Source organism: Parasteatoda tepidariorum, chromosome 10 (genome assembly GCF_982258835.1).
Source record: "Parasteatoda tepidariorum strain Cologne lab strain chromosome 10, Ptep-v5.0, whole genome shotgun sequence".
Lineage (NCBI taxonomy): Eukaryota > Metazoa > Arthropoda > Arachnida > Araneae > Theridiidae > Parasteatoda > Parasteatoda tepidariorum.
In genome coordinates, this window is record NC_141764.1 from 4,613,638 (window position 1) to 4,635,007 (window position 21,370).

At 30.2% G+C, this 21,370-nt stretch overlaps 1 protein-coding gene and 1 long non-coding RNA gene across 2 annotated transcripts in view; both read right to left on the reverse strand.

Annotated features, from left to right (window-relative positions):
- The window catches only part of LOC147802092 (uncharacterized), a 408,540-nt gene that overhangs the window by 228,399 nt on the left and 158,771 nt on the right, over positions 1-21,370 (reverse strand). The gene's annotated exons all lie outside the window — the stretch shown is intronic.
- The window catches only part of LOC147802096 (uncharacterized), a 61,669-nt gene that overhangs the window by 19,197 nt on the left and 21,102 nt on the right, over positions 1-21,370 (reverse strand). The window contains exons 5-6 of the mRNA XM_087153762.1: positions 7,208-7,355; positions 190-220 (exon numbers count right to left, since the gene is read on the reverse strand). Coding sequence (XP_087009888.1) covers positions 190-220; positions 7,208-7,347 — 171 coding nt within the window. The 5' untranslated portion in view covers positions 7,348-7,355. The remainder of the gene's footprint in view (positions 1-189; positions 221-7,207; positions 7,356-21,370) is intronic.

Here is a 21,370-nt window from a genome sequence, read left to right on the forward strand (position 1 = left end):
ATACATACTTGGTTATTGCGAGCGCTGTTTAATCAAAATCCTAGGTTTGATAGAAAAATTTAAACAAAAAATGATTTGTTTAATTTAAACGAGTTTTTATACAACTTAACTTCTAGATATTCATTTTTACTTATTTAATTTAGTATGCATCTATTTATAAGCATTGCATAATAAAAATGATATACTCACTTGCTCAGGCGTTTCCACTCCATGAGTTTTCCTAGAAGAAAATTCTTAAAGTCAAACAATGTACATTGTCATTTCTGTTATATTATAACTAATAACAAAATTTTTGCATAGCCATATTATTTAGGTAATTAGTTATAGCATTTAAGATATTTCAATGCATATAAGTCAATGTGTTCGTAACTGGTTTATATGAGAATATGTAAAAAAAAATGTACACCATATAATTTAAGTTAAATTTTAAACGGAAACCTAGCTGTGGACACTACGGGGAAAAACACCAATATTGTATCTAGTGATCTTAATGATCCCATTCTTAGATGTACGAGAGCTTAAACTTATATATTACCAAAAATAGAAATGTTTGAATAAACAGATTTGGATTAAAGACCCTCGATAAAAATGGGATAGCAAAGTTCCTTCAATTTCTTTACTTGCGTATCTCAAAAAATTCACTCACTTTACTTAAAGTTTAGAATTTAAGTGAATTAAATTGTATATCTGACTGTTCAATTTTTAACCATTAATAAATTAAATGATAAAAACTATAAAAATTAATTTTTACAATTATCCTTTGAAAACACAGTTTTATGAATGCATGTAAAATCTCGAATTCTTCACTTCAATAGTTTGGAAATTGCCTACTATGAGGATTTTTGCTAAAAAAAAAAAAAAAAAACAATTTCATACAGAAAGAACATTCAACTTTTTATAAATTTTATTAAAAAAATCTTAATAGCTTTTATACATCTAAGGCTAAATTTACACAGTTCTTTATGGTTATACATGGTTCTTACGTAAAAGTTGTTATAAAATGTTATTCATATAAAAACTTACATTAAAGTTTCAAAGTCTATACATAGTTTTTACTTTAAAGTTGACAGATATGCGGAAATATGTAGAATATGCAAGAAGTAAAACTAATGTTAAAGGGCCAAAACTTTCCGCTTTCTAAACTGAATTATTCTGACTATATTTTTTCAAATTGTGGCCACTGCCCACCCCGCACAGTTTGATGGTCTGAAGTCCAGGTCTGTAGAAATGAAGTATTTTATTTAGCAAAAGTCATTATTGGGCCTCACACATCGTATGCACTAGTTCATAAGCGTATAAAGGTCAAACCATTCATATTGAATCTTAATCCGATCAATTAAATTAAAAGTTAATTCAGGATATTTGTTCATTGTAAAATTTAAATAAAAGCATGTTTAGAAAATACTCTGAATTTAATCATAACTGTAACTACAAATTAGCCCTTCTAAAGTTTTATTATTCTAGAAAGACAATTCGTAAAAATATAGAACAGTGCTATAACTATGCTTTTTCCTTTTACTGATGGGTAGACAATTAAAAACTAAAGCTTACGGAATACTGCCAACATTTTAAGCAGAGAGAGGCTTGAAACAAAGAGGCTTTATTAGTCGAATCATTTTCAAGTAGTGGCGTGAAAAATTACTTTAAATCAAATTTATAAAGGAAAGAATATTACATTAAGGCATACTAAACTAAACTCAGCGACCCTTGAGGGCCAAGGTGCCCGCCTCAGTTTTTTTGACCTTGGGCTCTGGGGTGCCGGAGCAGATGTTCCGGTCAGGTGGTCAGCCGAAGGTGGAACCCCCAGTGTTTAGTTCCCAAGTATGCTTGGTACTCATTTATCGACTCACTGAAGGGATGAAAGGCTGAGTCAGCCTTGCCCGGCCCGAGGACCTGGATCGAACCAGGGACCTGTGGCAGAACAGCGCATCTCAGTCACCGGGCGTCATAAACGTATCTACCAGAAGAAATTTTTCAAAAAAGCGTATAAAGTTTGCAAGACTGTAGTATTTATTTTAAAACTTGAAGTTTTATAATTCAAAGTAAAAATAGTTTTTTTTTAAATATATAACAAATTTTTCACACGAATCTTTTAACATTAAATAATAGTTTAAAATAGATATCTCTTATTAATTCTAACACCCAAGTGATCTTTACGTCAAAATTTTTCCCCACTCTTTTTTAAGTAAAAAATAAATATTTAAATTTATTTTTGCCTGGAACTTTTTTTGGATAAACAAATTTTATAATTGTGTGCAACAAATTTTATAATTGCGTGCAACAAATTTTCAAGTCACAAGTTTGAGATATAGCGAAATACGCAAAAAGTAAAGTTAATGTCAAGGGATTCAAACTTTGGATCTCTCTCCACACCAGACTATGGGAATAATGTTTATCAGATTACAACTACCCCTATATTTAGGGGTCAGGAATCTGAAATCGTCGAAATATAAGTATTTATTCAGAGAAAGTATGTTTTTTTTGTCTGATTTTGTAACTTTAAATATCGTCTGCACTAATTATTTGGCATATTTGAAGTCAACCTCCCAAATCATTAAGAATGAGCTTTAGAAAGTAAAAATCCGATCACCAGATCAAAAGTTATTCAGAGTGGTCCGCTTTTCTTTTGGCGCACTGTTCAATAATTCTAGGAAATAATGATCTTAAGATATTCCATATCAATATGGCCTCTTGATTCTGACAGAAATAGATGCTCTTTTTTGAATGACATTCAATTATAAAATAAAAATTCCTGTATTTAGCACTGGAACATGCATGACTTTTTCCTGTTTTTAATGGCTTGAATAATGCTTATCCAATTCAAACATCCCTCAAGAGGGAAATCTCGCCATAAAACTGAAATTATTTGTAATATTGGTTCAGTTTATATACGAAATCAGGAACTGCTCCTAAGAAACAAATCATTAATACTTAAGAAAAGTATCAATACCATTGAACGAAAGAGCCTATTCATTGTAATTTCAAGTCTACAAACCTTGTTTTAACATTAACTACACTAAATTGGTGAAAAATCTCCAAACGGAAAATGAATACACTTCTTACAAAAAAAAAAAATTTAAATTCAGATGAACAAATGCAATTTTCATTTGGTAAAATGTCAAGTAATTAAAACAATTGAATCTCGTACGAGATACAAATGTACTACCAAAATACTGAAATAATTTAATAATGGAATTATTAATAATGAAAAATATTGATGAATGAGTATCTTAAACAAAACAAATCTCTCACATTTTTGACATTTCTCACATTTATCTCACACAAGTTTGAATTTATTTGTAAAATGTTAGCTTCATTTTTTTAATTTTTTTTTTAATTTTCGATAAAATTTAAATGTGTTTTATACAGAACTGCAAAATATATTTTCCAGAAAGTCCGGTATAAGGTTACCAGAAAATATTTTTTTTTAACTAAACTGAGTAATAATTGAAATGTAATGATATTAATTGTAATTTCTCAACGCTAAGCAAATAAAAGTATTTTGATACAATGCGACAAATTAATAATGACTTCAACTACCACTTGAGGGCATAGCACACTCACAAGTAAAACTTCAAGCTTTCTAGAAAAAGTGTAGCACTTTAGACCCTTTAAAAAAACACATGATTTGATTTACTCTAATCCAACACACAGAAAAAAACGACTTCTTCAAGTCTCTATTATTGCACATCGGTGTTGTTACTCAAAGAACGCTAATTAACTTTTGAGATAATTATCGGATTTCATGTACTAGGTGCCAATTTTAACTGTTTCAAAAGCTGATCTCAAATATTCTTAATTATTAATATTTATATATAGGAAGGCGATACAAAAATATACTTTCTTTGAATAGGTATTCTTTTGACATCTAATGTTAATTATTTACTTTAACATGGAGCTGGTCGCAATCTGGAAAATTTGGCCCCAATAGATTCAAACAGGAAAGAGGCCAAAAATTTGTGCACTTTAAAGTTATTTCCTTTTTTCAGAATTTTATACCATATAGCTCGCTAACTTTTCAAAAAATAAGAGTACTTAATTCCATTAATTGAAATAAATGTAATTAACTCAGTAAAAATTTTTAATAATAATCTATTCAACTTCAAATTTCAAAATAAATATTTTATTAATTATTTACTACTTTTTGATTAATAATGATTACTTATACTTAGTGTAAGATGTGCAAACTTTTACATCATTTTAAAGGAGGACGCAATTTCAAATGCCACAATATGAAATTTGTACGAAATAGGTCCCATAGCTCTTGACAATAAAAATATAACTTTAAAATGTAATCAATCAAAAACTAAGAATTCATCCCAATGTTATATTTTCTTGTTTTAATTTGCAATGTTAAATCAAACGTAAAAATTTGTATACCATACAATTCAATATTTTTTTCGAACTTTTTTTAATTAAAAATTGCTATTAAAATGTATTTTGCGCTTATTATCTTCAGGATAAAAATTTTATAATTGTGTAAAAATTCTTTGGTTTGTTTAAATTATTAAAATGATGTTTTAAAAAATGGGATCCAAATTTTTGACAGCTCTTCTGACTACTAAAGCATTTGGACCCTATCTTTCAGATAGCACCCTTACTTTTTTAATCAAAATTTATGAGAAAAACGGCAGAACGTGTGCCTGATTTTGTAAGTTGTTAAGACTTATTTGCATATTTGGCACTTAGGTGAAATTTCAATCATAACACAAGTTAATCAAGTCGATATCTATTTCTTTGATTTAAAACAAATTACAAAACATCTGTTAGTAAAATTCAGTTAATGATTTAGTTATGCATAATTAAATCAAGCAGTGTACCATACTTAGATGAAATATTTCACAAATAAGCAATTAACGATTGTTTTTTGCAGATAAGATATCCTGGAGGAATTTTTAAAATTGGACACAGCTCAAAAAGCGTATTAATGAACACAGTTGTTTAGACGCGCAGTTTAGGCTGTAAAAATGGACGCAGCATTTGATTCTGTTTTTCCAACTTCTTTTATAAATATTGTTTTTGTTTTTTTAAGAATTGAAGAACCCAAATAAGTTCGTAATGTGATATCGTTCATAAAGCATAAATTATGTTGTATCAAATTAGTATTTTTTCTTTTTAAAAAAATTATAAAAAAGACTAAAAATTAATAGTTGTTTATACAAGGTTGTCATGGATACATTTACAAGTGGCAGCAAATTTACATCATTTAAATTTCAAGTTTTAACTTGTTTAAAATTTAGAGTTCTGAATGATGTCGCCTAAAAAGTAACACCACGACCCTAAAGTCTGGAATAATACCCAGCAATAACTATGCTAAGTGTTTAAACAACGTAATTCTAGTAATTCAAAAGTAGGCAGGTAATTCATCGTTTAGTTCTTAAATTTGGGTTTAAAAATAAAAGCGGAGCATTTTTTTTACAGGCATTTTCTTAAATAATATTTTAGAATCCGTATAAAAAAGGATACAGAAAGTATACACATTAGAGATCAAATTAATATTTAAGTGAGAGAAAAACAACAAATTAGTAATCAAAATCTGACTATTCACAGTACAAGATGGTGGCTGTAATAGATAACAAGACAGGTTTGATTGTATGAGAACAGAAATGTGGAAAGACGGTTATTAGAAACTCTAAACTTTCATTTTTATTACATACGGCTTTCGCTACTATACTTTTTCAGCGAGCACTTTACGGTAGAAGTTTAACGAGGGACAATACCACCCACCCTCGGTTCTTACGCAGGCTGATCAAGGTGGTCAACCACCCGCTCATAATTCATATTGTGTGGAAGACAGTCTACGGTCTTGTTCAAGTTATCGGGTACGTTGACAATGGATCTTTTTGTTCCTAATCAGGTGATCAGCACCCAGTTCTCGTATTTGCATGAAAGGGGTTCGGAACGCCACCATTTGCTCTTCGGTAGGGTTCAATTTTCTAAGCCACGTTGATACTTTTGTGAGGGACGGGCTTCATGCTTGCGTTTGCGAGCGGAATCCTTTCGTTTTTCTGTTTGTGTGTAACACTTAAGGAATTCCCGTCTTCGCTCTTCGGCTTTTTCAGCCTCAGTAAGTTTAGGCCTTGGCATCGTTTTTTTCTTTCTCGCTTCAACTCTAACTTTTGGGACCGTGTGAATCAGTTTGGGCCCTCTTTACATGTTATATTCACCTGAATTAATATTGAAAACGATCCAGTTTGAACTGTAGGATAGAATTTCTGATTCTTAATTAAAACAAAAATATCGTTCAAATAATACAATTCTCTTTTATTTACACCTCAAGAAGTATTTATGGGATCTCTTTGGTCCCATATCTTCGAAAATAAACCAGCTTAAAAAAAAAGAATTCTAAGAAAATTATCAAACAGCAGCGGTCGCCATAACAACGCATCATGTGCACTGTTTATTATTACTCTTGATTGTTGTAGTTGAAAAGTATAGACGCCATAAAATCCAAATAAAGACACATTTTGCAAATGGGTAATTAAAAAAATATATCGTTCATTAGAAACGCTCTTTAAAAAATACTGCGTCATGATAATAACGCTGATAAGAAGAAAAGTTAATAAACAATGCAAAAGAGAAATTAATTGTCCTTAGTTCTTAAAATACAGATTCAATTTTGAAAATTACCGTTATATGTTATATGTGTTATAATTTGGCGCATACTTAAAACTTCAAAATTAAAAAAAAAACCCTAAAAATTATAACATCTAAACACATTAAGAAAAGCAATGATTATGTGTACTAATGGAATCAAGTATGTTAGTTTTTTTTTTTAAATTTGAAACTTTCTTGAGAAAATTAGAGCTATCGAAAACAAATATTATATGCTAAAAACTACTATTTCATATAATTACTGTCATTATTTTTTATATGGAATGGCTATCTACAATTGCGTGGGCATGACGGAATGTACCAACCACATTCACTACTCAGAAAATCTGGTACCATATGATAAAATAATTGACAGACATATTGAATGGACAAACATATTTTCATAACAATAGAAGTTTCTTTTAAAAACTACTTTGTTTCCTTTTTCTAAACCTTATATTTTTGCAGCACGCAACATCTTTCTCAAATATCCAATTAAAATTCCTCAAAGGGAAATTTCAGATGAGATTCTCATAGAAGCCGATTAAGATGAATTTTCTGCGCGGCGGCAATCTCCACTGAGCAATAACTGTACTTATAAAACTGTACTTACATCTTCTTTCTAGGACCCTCCTGGGAAGATCCAGAAGGGCCTGCAGTAGTCCCTGATACGGACGAACTAGAGGGTCCGGCAGCGGTCCCTGATCCGGACGGACCCGAAGGTCCGGTAGCACTTGGTGAGCTACGTTTCATGCTGATATCTAAAATTATCAAAATTGAAAAGTTATTTTATCATACACGAAAGTAATAAAGATTGTGCATTTAATTAATGTAATAAATTTTCGCGCATAATAAAATGGTGAATACAGATAATATCTGGTCAACATTTCCAGTTAGACAATTATTATTTGTATATTCAGTCCTTATTAATAGCGATTTCTATTCTTGACAGAGATTTGGACAATCGTTGAAGAAGATAGCTGCAGAAAAAGTATATAAATTCATAATGTTTTTCAAAGATCTTTTTATTATTTGTGTGGCCATGAAAAACTAATTCATACAAAACTGTTTTGAATTAGAAATAAACTAGATACAAAACTTAATTAGAGTCTTAAATATAAGTACGTATTTAAAATAAAATGTGAATGCGTGGATTCAATGAGCAACTTTTAAATAATGCTAAGTTTGATTTTAAAAATTGCACGAATGAGAATAATGATTTTTGGCTTAAATACTTGGGTGATGTTTATAATCAAATATGTGACGTGCAATTTAATGAAATCGTGAATGTGCGATTTAAAACGCGCGATTCACTACTTATTCTCAACTCTAGTCTACAGGAATCTGTGGTTTTTAATCCACCGTGTGAATGCGAATAGCGATGTAAGATTTTTAAATCGCGTCAATACGATAATACGAATTGCGATGTTTGACTTTAAAATTGCCTAAATACGAATGTGGGATTTATAAATCGCGTGTATGAGTTGCAGATTATTAGTATATGAAATGCTGTTGATGCGAGGACTCTGGATCGCGTTAGTAACTAGCAAATAGAAATTAAATTTCGACGAGTAATTTCTAAATAGAGACAAATTGGATAGCAAAAAAACAAGGTTGGGGAAACAGGTGAAGTAATGAGTCGTAAATAACGTGAATATTAATCGTTAATCATTAATAAAAATCACGATGTTTACTTCAAAAAATCACGTTAAGACGAATTTTAATGCGAATTGTGCCAAAACGCGATGTATAATTTGCAGGCTTAATGCTATTAATTCGACGACTCTGAATCGTAACTGTGACTAGCGTATTGAAATTAAATTACGACGCACGATGAATTACAAAAAAATAAGATTCGAAAAACCTGTCACAAGTCATTAATCACGTAAATATTAATCGTAAATCACGATGGTGATTCCACTTCGCAAGCAGCAGACACTTAGCAAGCTGCAATAACTTCGTAAATTGTGAAAATGAGATTCGTAATTCAAATGGAATAAAAGTGAATCTGAAGCACTAAGTTTCGTTTAGCGATAAAATTACGCTTAGAAAGTTGAACAAAAACGATAAAACCATAAATCTCCAGCATTAGCAAAATAAGAAATAGCAAGAATAAATTGAACACAAAAGATTTTAAAATTCGAATGAGCATTAGCTATCGAGTGAAAACGAAAGTTATATATGTATTTAAAAAGAAAAGGTTCATTCAGTGGAAGCTTTTCAGCAAAACGGAAAAGAAAGAAATCCTTTAAATCAATCGTATTGGGAAAGTAGAAAAATTTGCTTCTTTTCATACCTTAGCTTTTAAGTAATTGCCGGAAATAGCGTTGTCGTAAATAAAGAAAAGCAGGTCGAATAAGATAAATTTTTAATTTTTTTTTTTTTTCTTTTCAAAAAAAATTTATAATATAAGGAGGAAAAACTCATCCCTGCTGAAATGACTGAGTTTTAGAAAATGAAATCAAAAGAATGTTTTATCAGATTATAGTCCTTCTCTTTGTTAATGAGTAAGAATTTGAGATGAATGCAATAAAAAGACATTGAACAACGATCAGCAAACACTCAGAATTTCAAGACTTTAGCAAATTTCGTATTTGAGGCTAATTTAGATTTTGTCACATTTTTGTACATTATATCTCAGAAAAGTAAAAAAAAAAAAAAAAAAATACTGTTTTAAATTTTTGAATAATTTTGAAAGAAATACGTTTTTAGGCACTTTGTCTCAACTCTTATCAACCCGGTCACTGTTTCAGCTACTAAATAATATCTATGCAATATTGATTGAAAGATTGTCAAAAATATTTCAATTTTGAGGCTTTTTAAAAGCTACGATATATATATATATATATATATATATATATATATATATATATATATATATATATATATATATTGTAAGATTTCAAATTACTCCACAATTTCATACATAAAAAATTAAGAAAATATTTTGCTAAATAATATTATCTTTCAGTTTTTTTACACGGGAAAATTTCGAACTAACAAAAGCTTGGAAGTGCAAACTTTTCACAAAAATATACAGTACGATAAAATAAAAATAGCACATCGCTTCACACGGCAATAACATAACTTAAAACCGGCAATACTATAAATTAACTCTATATACCTAACAATTGCAATTAACCATCTGAAAATATGCTTTCGAAATACTTAAGGAACATTAATTTATTTAGTTGAGGGAGGGATAAAGTATGCGAGTTCGTTTATTCATAATGCTTAATATATATCCTTACTTTTTTTCCTTGTTTGTATAATAAATATAGTATATTACTGTTAATGGCCGAAATTAATGGTTGTTTATTTCCACCGTTGACAATCACATAGTCGCTTTGGTAAATAACCGGAATATATACTAATGCTAGTTAAGTGTAACCGGTACTCCGAACATTTTTTCCGAACAACAGATATTAAAATATCGTATAAATATCAATGAATAAATTTATATAAAATTAGATATACACGCACAGAATTTACTTAATTTAAATTAGAGCAATTTTGAGGTATATACTCTGCCTAAATATATAATATTAACAAAAATATGCATGAACTTGTGTAAACTAGATAAGAGAAAAATTATTATTACATGAGCAACTTGTTAAAAGGGGGAAAGACTAGATTTTTTTTTCAAAACAAATTTCTTGTCGCTATCAAAGCGTTTATGTTTGTTTTTATTTATTGTTTAATTAGTATAAATTAACTATTATACATTTGTTGCAGTAAAAATTTCATAGCTTTTGATAGTTAAGGAAAAGAAAAAAGTAATTTTAAGCATATTGTTACGGAATCTCTTTAAAACTAATTTTTATTACTCAATATTAAGACCTTATAATGAAATCGTAATAATTGCCGATAAATTGTAATAATTTCTCTTTATCGATCTATCTATCCATAACTAATCTATATATCTCTCTATCTAAAGTTTGAATTCTATTCCTTATTTTTTCAATTGACTTTGACCAATTCCTTATTTATAATTTCGTATTTATTTAACTACCATACTAATTGTGTTTGAATAGTTTTCAGTATGTAGTAGATGGGATACATGTATATCCAAAACTACAAGTATAGTTACTATACCTCTAAATATAAGAGTGTTGAGCATAAATGTGTGTTACCCGGACACGAGATACTCGGTAAAATTGACAGAGTACCCAGCAACGGGTAATAAAACTCTTGACAAGTCATGGTTAAGGAAAATGAGACCGAAGTACATGGTAGTTGCTTCCCCGCAGTATAAACCATCCATTATAAAAGTTTAACAAAGCGATTGAGTGCAGAAAAGTACTAAGACTGAAATATGCTAGAAATAGTTTTTAAGTTTTAAACAGGTTTAACTTAAGAACTGACAATAAATTAAATACCACGCTAGCAAAACATAAAAAATCTTCGTCATCTTGGCTACAAGACATTAGCGGAGGTTAAAATATTCACATTCGAAAAAATAATTATATGTATTTATGATATGTATTGATTTTTTTGTTGTATATGTTGCTATGAAGACTTAACTATGGTAAATTTTAAGAAATTAAAACAGAAATGTTTTATTTTTTTTAAATTTATTTTTTATCTGAATTCATCGAATTCTTTCATTGGAAATAATGAATACGTAAGAATCGTTTTGGTTTTGCAAGAAATTTTTAACTGTATATGACATAGCGTCACTGTGAAACAAAACTAATTTAAATTTAAGAAACAATTATTCATTATAATATCAATCTATTTTTATAAAAACAACTCATCCGAATCAGTAAGTGGTTCGAATAGTGTGGGGAAAAAATTAGATTAGTTGAAGGAACCCCTGCGATCTTTTCACTAAATCTAGAGTTCCGCGAAACACTTTTTGGGAATCACTGGCTTAGAAATTTCACTCGAAAGAATCAAACTGAGGTGAAACATGAGAAGTTTTTTTTTTCTTTCAGCTGTGATAAAATTAGATTTATTCTGCATGGACAAAATTAAAAATTTACTTTTAACTTTTTAAATTGAATTTTATTTTGCTTGATGAAATACAAAAATTAAACGAATTCAAATTTACTCGGAAATCTAAGTTATTACGTATTAAATTTATCCAACACTTTTAAACATAATCTAATTCTCTCTAATCATAGATTCATTTTTTTTTAAATATTTTGACGACCATAGTAGAAAAATTAATAAGGTAAGACGTATGAAATGGTTATTCAGCCTGAAAGTTAAAACTTATAGTTATCCAGGCAGTTGTGAAAATTTCGATTTGACTGCTTGTAGCTATCAGGAAGTGATCGAAACTATTATAATAAACAGTACAAAGCTCTAATATTCAAAAATAATAAATTCTATAATTTAAGTGTTATTAGCTAGTCGAAAAATTTAAATTTTGATTTAGGATAATAAATTTCTTTTGGTGATAAATTCTATGTTTTGTCTGTAAAGAACTGTTCGAAATTTCTGTCTACCGCCACGTTTCTCCAGTTAAAATATGACCTAGTCGAAAAATTCTGATAATTTAGATTGACTTTAAATTGTCGGTAACATTGCAGATTCTGCTTGAAGTGGTCAAGAAGTGAATGAAACTCGCATCAGACAATCAGTTCTAATTTAGCGTGTTTTAACTATTAATCGGAAAACTTGGATTTGCTAGAAATGTTTACTTTTTTCTAAAAAGGTTGAAAGAATTTTATTTTTGTTGGACCTGAAACAAAGTGCAAAATTTAAAATAAATTTGTTGAATATTATCATATATCATTTTTAAAATTTGTATCGTTGTTTCGAACTAGTCCGAGTAACTGTGGAGGAAGGAAAAAAATTGAATAAACAACTATCAGTTGTTGTTTTTTTCTATTCTTGAGAACTATTCAATCGCGAAAATTTTCAATTTGCCAAATAAAAAAGTTAATGTTTAAAAAAGTTACACCAGTTTCTAATAATTGGAATATTCCGGCTATAGCAAATTGATAAATTTTTATCAATACACTCTTAAAAAATAATTATAGTTCAGAATATTTAAATTTAAAATCACTATGATCATTTAATAAATGGACATTTTGTATAAAAATATTTTATTTTAATATTTACTTGCATTATCGGTCAGATAGTAGCATATCTTAGTTTTTGTACAAATCAGCAGTTAAATTAGAATTGAGTTGGGCAAAATAAACCATCTAAGTGATTCGAATCTATAGAATCTGTTTACCTTGGTAATCATTAATAAAAAATCTACAGAACAACTGTTTTGTTCAACTTCTATCCGCGACATTTAAAACTTAGAACTGATAATTAGCCCATGAAAAATGTTTTTTAAGAAAAGCTAAAATTAAAGATAAAAGATAAAATGTACTCACGTATATAATTATAAACAATTAGCAGAGGAAATAATCAAATTTCTCCTGATATTTTTTAGTATGAAAGTTGATATTTAATAGCTTTGTAAACAGTCGCTTTCGAAAATCGAATTGAGAGAATACTATTTTGTAAATTTTGAAAGCAATTAAAGGGTTACCAGATTACGTTCGAAAAACGCCAAATCTCAAAACACAGCAGCGCCAAATCACAAGTTACGTGCGTACATTTATACCAGCGAAATCTGGAGGACAAAAAATACTTTTTACAAAACTTTTGAGATATTAAAATCGGGACAAACTTTTGAAATTTATTTTTAAAAAAATGCATTCTTTCAACTGATTTTGTATAGTGCTGTAGTGACAATTTTTTCAGAAGGGGAACCTTAAAAACTTCAAACTTTCATCCAGACTTTTTTCTTTCTTTTTTAAGTTATTAACTACATTTGGGTGAAACTGATTACCAAATTACAACCGTTTTAAAGTTTTTTTTCCAACTTAATTTAAATTTAAATACTATTTTAATGTTAAGTAAAAAAAATAATCAATTATTACAAAATGCGAGTCTCTTATACCTAGTAAAAATGTTAAGATATATTTAAAATAATTCTAATATTTTGCTTTTTTTTTTTTAATTTTGTGCTTTATGGCTCAGCTAGCTATATTGAAGTAAAAAAAAAGTCATTATCAATCTTAATTTGAAAATATTTTTTCGTGTCAAATATGCGATTTTTGACTAATAGCATTACGTCCGCGAGCTTTTCGAAAAAAACGTGCTTTTAAGGAAAGGGAGCAAAAAAAAAAAGTCTTTTTCAAGAACTAAACAAGTAATTCGGTACTTATACTTTTTTTAAGCATAATCATTGCGGATAAAATCCCAGTCCGGATGGCTAGGTATATTACAGTTGTAACTTTTTAAGCGATTCAGCACACTAAACAATTAAGTGATTTTTATAAAACTAAATTCGTATTAAGCTGTGTTTCCCAACGTGGGGCCCACGCCCCACCGGGAGGCAATTTGATTGTAAAGGGGGGCAATTCAAAAATGGAATAGACATGAGTTTAAACCTTTTGCTCTGGGCCATTTAAATGCAATGCGAGATTTCGGTGACAAAATCGAAAGAAAAAAGCGAATTCCTAAATAATTGCGGTCAATAAATATTATGTAACTTAGGGATTTTTTAAGCGACAAACCTGAAATGAAGTATCTGTTTACAGTCGATGGTAAAGCATTTGTGAGTTATTTAGCCAATATCTTTGAAAAACTGAATATATTAAATAAGAAACTTCAAGGAACAAATAAAATTCTTGTTGATGCAAAAGCGAAGATATTTGGCTTCATTACCCTTGTTGAGTTATGTCAGAAATATATTAACAACAAAAACTTTGAACAGTTTCATTGGCTCCAAAAATGTGAAGTAAATGACACCGCTTTACTTGTTATTGTCTATCATCTGAAAATTCTATCGGCTGATTTAAAAGAAAGAATTTATTTTCCAACATGGATGTTGCAGTCCATGTTAGTGGATTTGTCTGATGTATCAAATATATCAAGAAAAACCTGCAGAAATGCAAAATGATGAGTCAGTTAAAATTTTATTTAATATGAAAGGAGTGATGGCATGGCTTCGTGAGGAAACAGAAAACAAATACCCAAATTCAATCAAATGTGCAAGAAAACTATTGTTACCGATTCCATCTTCATATTTAGCTGAATGTGGATTTAGTGCTGTAAATGATTTTATTGGTAAAAAAAAAAAAGAAATCGTCTGGATATAACACGACGGGGAGACTGAAGCTAACCAAATTGGAACCCAAGATAAAATCTACGTGCAGCAAGCATCAAGGTCAAGAATCTCACTAAATTAAAATATTTAATTATTATAGTAAAATCTTTATAAAGACTTAATCTGTATAAAGACTTAATATGTATAAAGAATCCTAAAATTATTACGAATTTGAAATTTAGTTTTTCATTATATGTTCTGAAAATTTACTTACTTTGTTTCGTTAACAACTTCCTAAGTTTCTTAAGTAAATAATTCGATTTTTTAATATTAAAAATTATGTATATGTTACATAGGGGGCCATAAGAATTTTGGAAAGGCTTAGGTGGGGCATGGTACAAAAAAGGTTGGGAAACACTGGTATAAAGTCAAATCATCATCATCATCATCAACAACAACATTTATCTGGGCGCCTGGGGCCGTTAGCGGCCTTTTTCCCATTCGTCTTGAATTTTGATCTTTAAGGTGGTTCTTTCTGGTAATTGGAATGCAATTGAAGTAAAGGGAAATTAAATATTTTGAATTTTAGATAAAATTACGTCACTACAAAAATGAGCTGCCATCGGTCTGAGGTTTAAGTCTTCCCTTAAGTTTTCAAAAGTAAAAATTTCGTTGAATCCTGCGGTGTCACAATTAATAGTTTTTTCAAAAAATCTGAAATTTAGCTTTGCAATGTGATGATCTAAAGAATCTATGTTGAGGTCGCGATGTATGTTTTTATTTCTGATAAACCATCTCTAAAGTCAAATCAATATCACTATCATTAATTTATAAGAACCGGTAAAAGAATGACTCTAAAAAACAACTGTTGGCTTCAAAATTTTTTTAAAAAAAAAGACTAGTCCCGTAGTGGACTGATCGTAAAGACGCAGTTAACAGTAGAACACCGAAGTCAAGCATAACTGGCTGCGGTCAGTAAACGGGTGGGTAACCACTTTGATCAGCCTGCGTAAGGACCGAGGGTGGACGTTATCGGTTCTCATTAAACTGTTCTACCGTAAAGTACTCGCACGCCAGTCGTCGGCCTACCAAAGTAGGGGAGCCATCCCCTCAGCATAGCATCAAAATTGGAGTGGCATGTCCTCGGATCCTTCTCTGGGATGTTTCCCAGACCGTTGCCAATAATCCAGTGTGCAGCTCTAGTACGACGTAAATAAAGTACCTACCAAAAAGACTATTGTATAAAAATGCACTTTAGTGATTTAGGCTAATGGAGATCACATTACATTAATATCGACGGTCTTTTTTAAATTGCTTAAAATTTTTAAAAAGTGTCCGTATGAAATCTGAATTTCGTGAATTAAAGCTGAGTAAAAATAACAAGAGTAGATAGAAGAACCTAGAAAAAGCAGAAATGAAAATCAAGTTTAGAATGTATAGAAACATTATAAATAAACTTCAATTAAATGTCTTCTACATAAAATAATAAAATTTCCAAATAAAATTCAAACAAACTTTTGAGAAAACCATCTCATTCAACCTTCATAAGACAATTTAATTGTTGTTGATGTTGTTGTTGTTCATTTACGTCGCACTAGAGCTGCACAATGGGCTATTGGCGACGGTCTGGGAAACATCCCTGAGGCTGATCCGAAGACATGCCATCGCAATTTTGATCCTCTGCAGAGGGGATGGCACCTCCGCTTTGGTAGCCCGACGACCTGCACGCGAAGTCGAGCACTTTACGGTAGAACAAACGAGGACCCATACCGCACACCCTCGGTCCCTACGCAGGCTGATCCAAGTGGTCACCCACCCGCACATTGACCGTAGCCAGTGATGCTTGACTTCGGTGATCTGCTGGGAACCGCGTCTTAACGATCTGTCCACTGCGGGACTAAGACAATTTAAATAGGATCAAAAAAGACCCTGAATATTTTACGTAGGCCCATTGCCAATATAAGCTTTAGTAACTGTATGAGCTTAAATCTAAAAATTTTTATTGCTTTGAAAATATTACTCAACATTTTCTTTTACGTTTAACTAAAATTGTCACCCGCTCACAGTGTAAACTGTCACGCTGTCAGACTTTGATAAATAATGTTTAGCACTGCAACTCTCTTACAGTTTAGAAGTAAAGAAATGAACAATATTAAGACACAAATAATGATTCACATTTATCTCAAAATAATTTAAATTTTGTTATGTTATAAGTGTTATAAACGGCAATCAATTATGAAGGTATGAAAGATTTTCATTTTGTTCTTTATTATCTGAAGATTGTTCGAAATTAGAATTCAATGAAGACACAAAAATTACTTCACATTATTTTTAGTTGCATGAAGACATGTCAGGTCCTGTAGCTGATACAGAGTTAAGATTTTTTTTTATACATATTTTAGTCTATTTTTAGTCTTTAGATTTCCCAGAAAGGGCACAAAACTATTATGTGCATTATTTGATATATCATTTTCTGTAGACTCATCCTTCTTTCGGATTCTGCATTTAGTAAAGGCAAAGCGAGACGTGAATAGGATCACTTTTCAATAGTTTTATTGATTCATTCATATTTAAATGTATTTCCTTCAAAGCCGAATAAATATTAAAAAGTATTCGTGATACAAAAATATACATGATTCGAAAAATTTTCAGAATTTATGAGACCAATTACAAACACACACAAATACAAATTTTTACCTATAAGTAAAGTGTTAAATCATTTTTAGAAAACTACCTACATTTATATATATAGGTAGTTTTCAAAAATGATTATCTCTTTAAAAATGGCCAAATTAATATATTGGCAGTTTATTTACGCTTACCTGTAATTAAAAAAAAACTTTAGACCTGATATAACTTGAATATCACAAGCAACTAATAAAAAAATATGTGCAGTTGCGGCAGGCTACTGTTTTAAACAAACAAATTAAATTTTTTAAATCATATTTTTTTCTTTAATTAATCACTGAGTGAAGATAAAGCCCTGAATGCTTTTAAACAATTAATTTCAGAAATATAATTATCTGACATTTAGTTATTGCAATTTTCCATCAAAAAAGGATATTTTCTTTAAATTTGATAATTCAAACATAATATTTTGAGAGAAACAAAATTATTGAATGGAGAGACATATATTGTTAGTTAGTTATAATTTTTTGCGCAAAAGCCAAAGAAGGTTATACCCACGCTTAACGCCTGCTCAAAAGTAAAAGTCTGTTTAAAAATTTCGAAAGAATGCAGTGTCTTTAAGATATTCAACAAGTTTTTTTACGAGGATCGTCTCCAATTAAAGTCGATAATTCTGGATATTCACTGTTAAAATGCCGTTTTCTCTTCATTTTAAAATTGGAACACTGGTTCAAGATGTGCTTACTTTACAACTGGTGCAAATAGGCACGTTAAGTAAAAGGTGTCTGTGTGTCAAGACATACATTGTAAAAACTTCCACTGCTTATTCTTACTTAGCTTAATAATTACTATAATTAGTTACCATTCCATGATTCTCGACCGATACAGTGGGCATTTTCTAAGCTTCTATTTAATAAAAAGAAAAACATTTTCCTTGGTGCCGAAATCAAATTTATCCAGGTTCACCGGACTCATTGGAGATTAAAGTTTAGACACGATTGCGTATCGATAGGCTTCAATAGTAGGATTAGTTCCTCGAGAAACGCATCTGGCAATACAAAAAATTTTGCAGTATAGGAAATGGAGAATTAAAGTTAGTTTTCAGCTCTGTTTTAAGTGTATTTTTTTGCATAACTGAATTTCGTATTCAATTAATTTAATGAGATCTGAAAACTTGAATTTAAAATAATTTCTGCGGCTTCCATTAGAAAAACTGTACAACAATTTGAAATTTTGCCTGGAGATAACTAAGGAGAACAATGATGCGGGTAACTTGTAAGATTTGAAAAAAAGCGAGAACACATCATGTTTTTATTACTGCTTCTAATCAATTTGCGAAGTTACATAAGACCTTAAAAAAACATCAGTGTAGGATATACCGGGCAAATGTATACCGGGCAGTGGCACTAGACCTAGTATATATTTCAGACATTTACCAAAGGTCTAGTCATACTAGGTCTACTTAAGTGCCATTGTCCGGCATATCCTACACTTATGTTTTTTTAAGGTCAAGTGCCACTGCCCAGTATACAGTTGCCCGATACTCCAAACACTGATGTTTCTACTAATCTATCGTCAATAAGTATTAAAATATCGAATAAATGTAATTATATCCACGAATAAATTATTATCAAATCGGATGTAATAAATATTTCGGACATTCACCAAAGCGACTATGTGATTGTCAACAACCACCGATTTCGGTCATTCACAGTAACATGCACATCATTTACATAATAAACTCATCAGGACGTTTATTTCATACTTTGCCTAAACATCCGGCATTCTATACAATGCCGGCATTTCATACTTTGCCGGTAACATATACAATATATGAGTGACAGTTTATTGTTTTAACATTTTCTTTATGTATTACGCACTTAAAAAAGTAAAAAATAATAAGTTTAAGCGAAGGAATATTTTATTTACGTTACAATTTTGTAAAATAAATAATAAAAAAATTATTTTAAATATTATTTTTAAATATTGACTAAGTTTGGGGTTCGAACCGTGGAACCTCATGACTAGCAATTTTTTGCTTTCTATCACTTTAACCATCTGAACACATTAAGTATCCGACCTATAAAAAACTTTTTTATGTCAAAGAATGTATAGCGTATGGTAGAGTTTAAGATTAGCAGCAGAAATATACAATTGAAAAAAAAAAACTTCTTTACGCGCACATCTTTTAGTTTAATCTGTCATGTTTAAATCTTAAAGAACGATTAAGACTTTTTGGATTTCAAAGGACAGTTCATTTAAAAGTATGTGATGTGTAGCGAACAAAACAGAAAAGTTAAAACCCTAAAAATTTTTTTGACTTGATGATAATATTTTCACGGACTAGAACTCAATCTTAATAGTACTTAGTAGCTTAACATTAAACGCACTATTTGATTAGTGTAAACGATATAGATTTACTTTTTGATACGGTAAGGAAGTAACGAATGCGAATCTTAAAAATTCAATTGAGGTTTTCCATACGACCCTATTTGGAGAAATTTCTCATAAAAAATCAATTTAATATACTTTTATTTCATTATTATGGAATTTTAATGTCTCTATTTTGTATTTTAATTTTTTTATATAAGATTCAAAAATACACTTTTTAAGAAGAAACAACAATCCCATTTTTTTTTCATTTTTGATCTGCAAAATATATTCACAAGACTATCCTATCTTAATCAGTTTTAAAAATAAATTTAGGGCCGGGATAGCCTGGTCGGTAGGGCGCTGGGCCCCTGTCCGAGAGTTCGAACCCCGCCGGCCGAAGACTCCCCATGTAGTAAAGTGACTGATGCACGTTCAATCGCTCGAGTGGCAAAAGTCCTCCATGTTCCCATAACACAGTGTTTCTCAAAGTGTGGTACACGTACCCCCAGGGGTACGGGAACAGTTTAGCGGGGGCACGCGTTCTTATGCAAAATATTGTGCAACAAACAAAAATTTCAATTTTTTTTTAAAAAACTAAACTAGCCATGAAAATTTACGATTACGTATTTTTCTATTGGCTATTTTTTGCAGAGTTAACAGCTAATCATTAGTGGTGTGAACAGCCAGTTGCAATTTTTAACTTTTGTGCAATTTTTTTATAGTAAAAAATACATTTATGTTTTTATTAATGGTACACAGCTTGACGAAAAATTTAGAAAGGGTACACAAAAGTCATAAGTTTGGGAAACACTTCCATAACAAATCAACACCTCTGGGGGTACTGGATTGGAGATCGATCGTTCTCTGATTCAGGTCAAAATTACGATCTGTAGATGAATGAATGGGTCCGCCCTATAAACGGGTGTGGCAGAAGTCGAATTCTTGGCCATAAATGGCACCCCCTCTGCCTAAACAGGCATACGTCAACAACTCAACAAAAATAAATTTTCATACTTCAAAACCTTCTGATAGAATATAGTAATCAGATTTTTTTTCTCTTTATTATTTGTTTTTATTTATTTATTTTTATAACGTTTTTAGCTAAGGAAGTTCGAAAAAGTTCTTTTTAATTTACCTATTAGCCAAATAAAAATCTAAAACTTGTATAGATACTATGTAAAAGAAGACGAAAAAAAAATTATTATTATTGTAAAAGATTAACAAATAAAATCTACTGTTGTTGCAAGTATACATTTACTTAAATTTGAGAGTGACTGCAAAATTCTGTCTTTGCATTCAAGTTGTCGTTAATTAGGCGATATTCCTTTTCTCTACTCATCTTTCCTGTAAATAAGTTTTCCAGATAAGAGTGTCAATATGCAGGGAAAATTCATTGCTTTCTAAAGATGATGCAGTTTAAAATTTGCGATAAAAATGTTTTACAATCTAATCTCATGGTATATTATGTATATCATATCCAACGAAAACATCGAGGGTGTGTGTTTTCAGCAGCCTCTTTCGATAATAATCAGTTACTATAATAATCTACAACGCTGTTGAAGATCACGTCTAATTTACTCTGTAAGCCGCACATAAAGAACATCTTTTCTTCGTCCACAACGATTTGCTGTTTAAGAATATTGGCGAGCAAATTATAATTAGCATACAGCTCATACACTTGATGGTGATTAGTTTGAGTTTTAGGGCGATTAT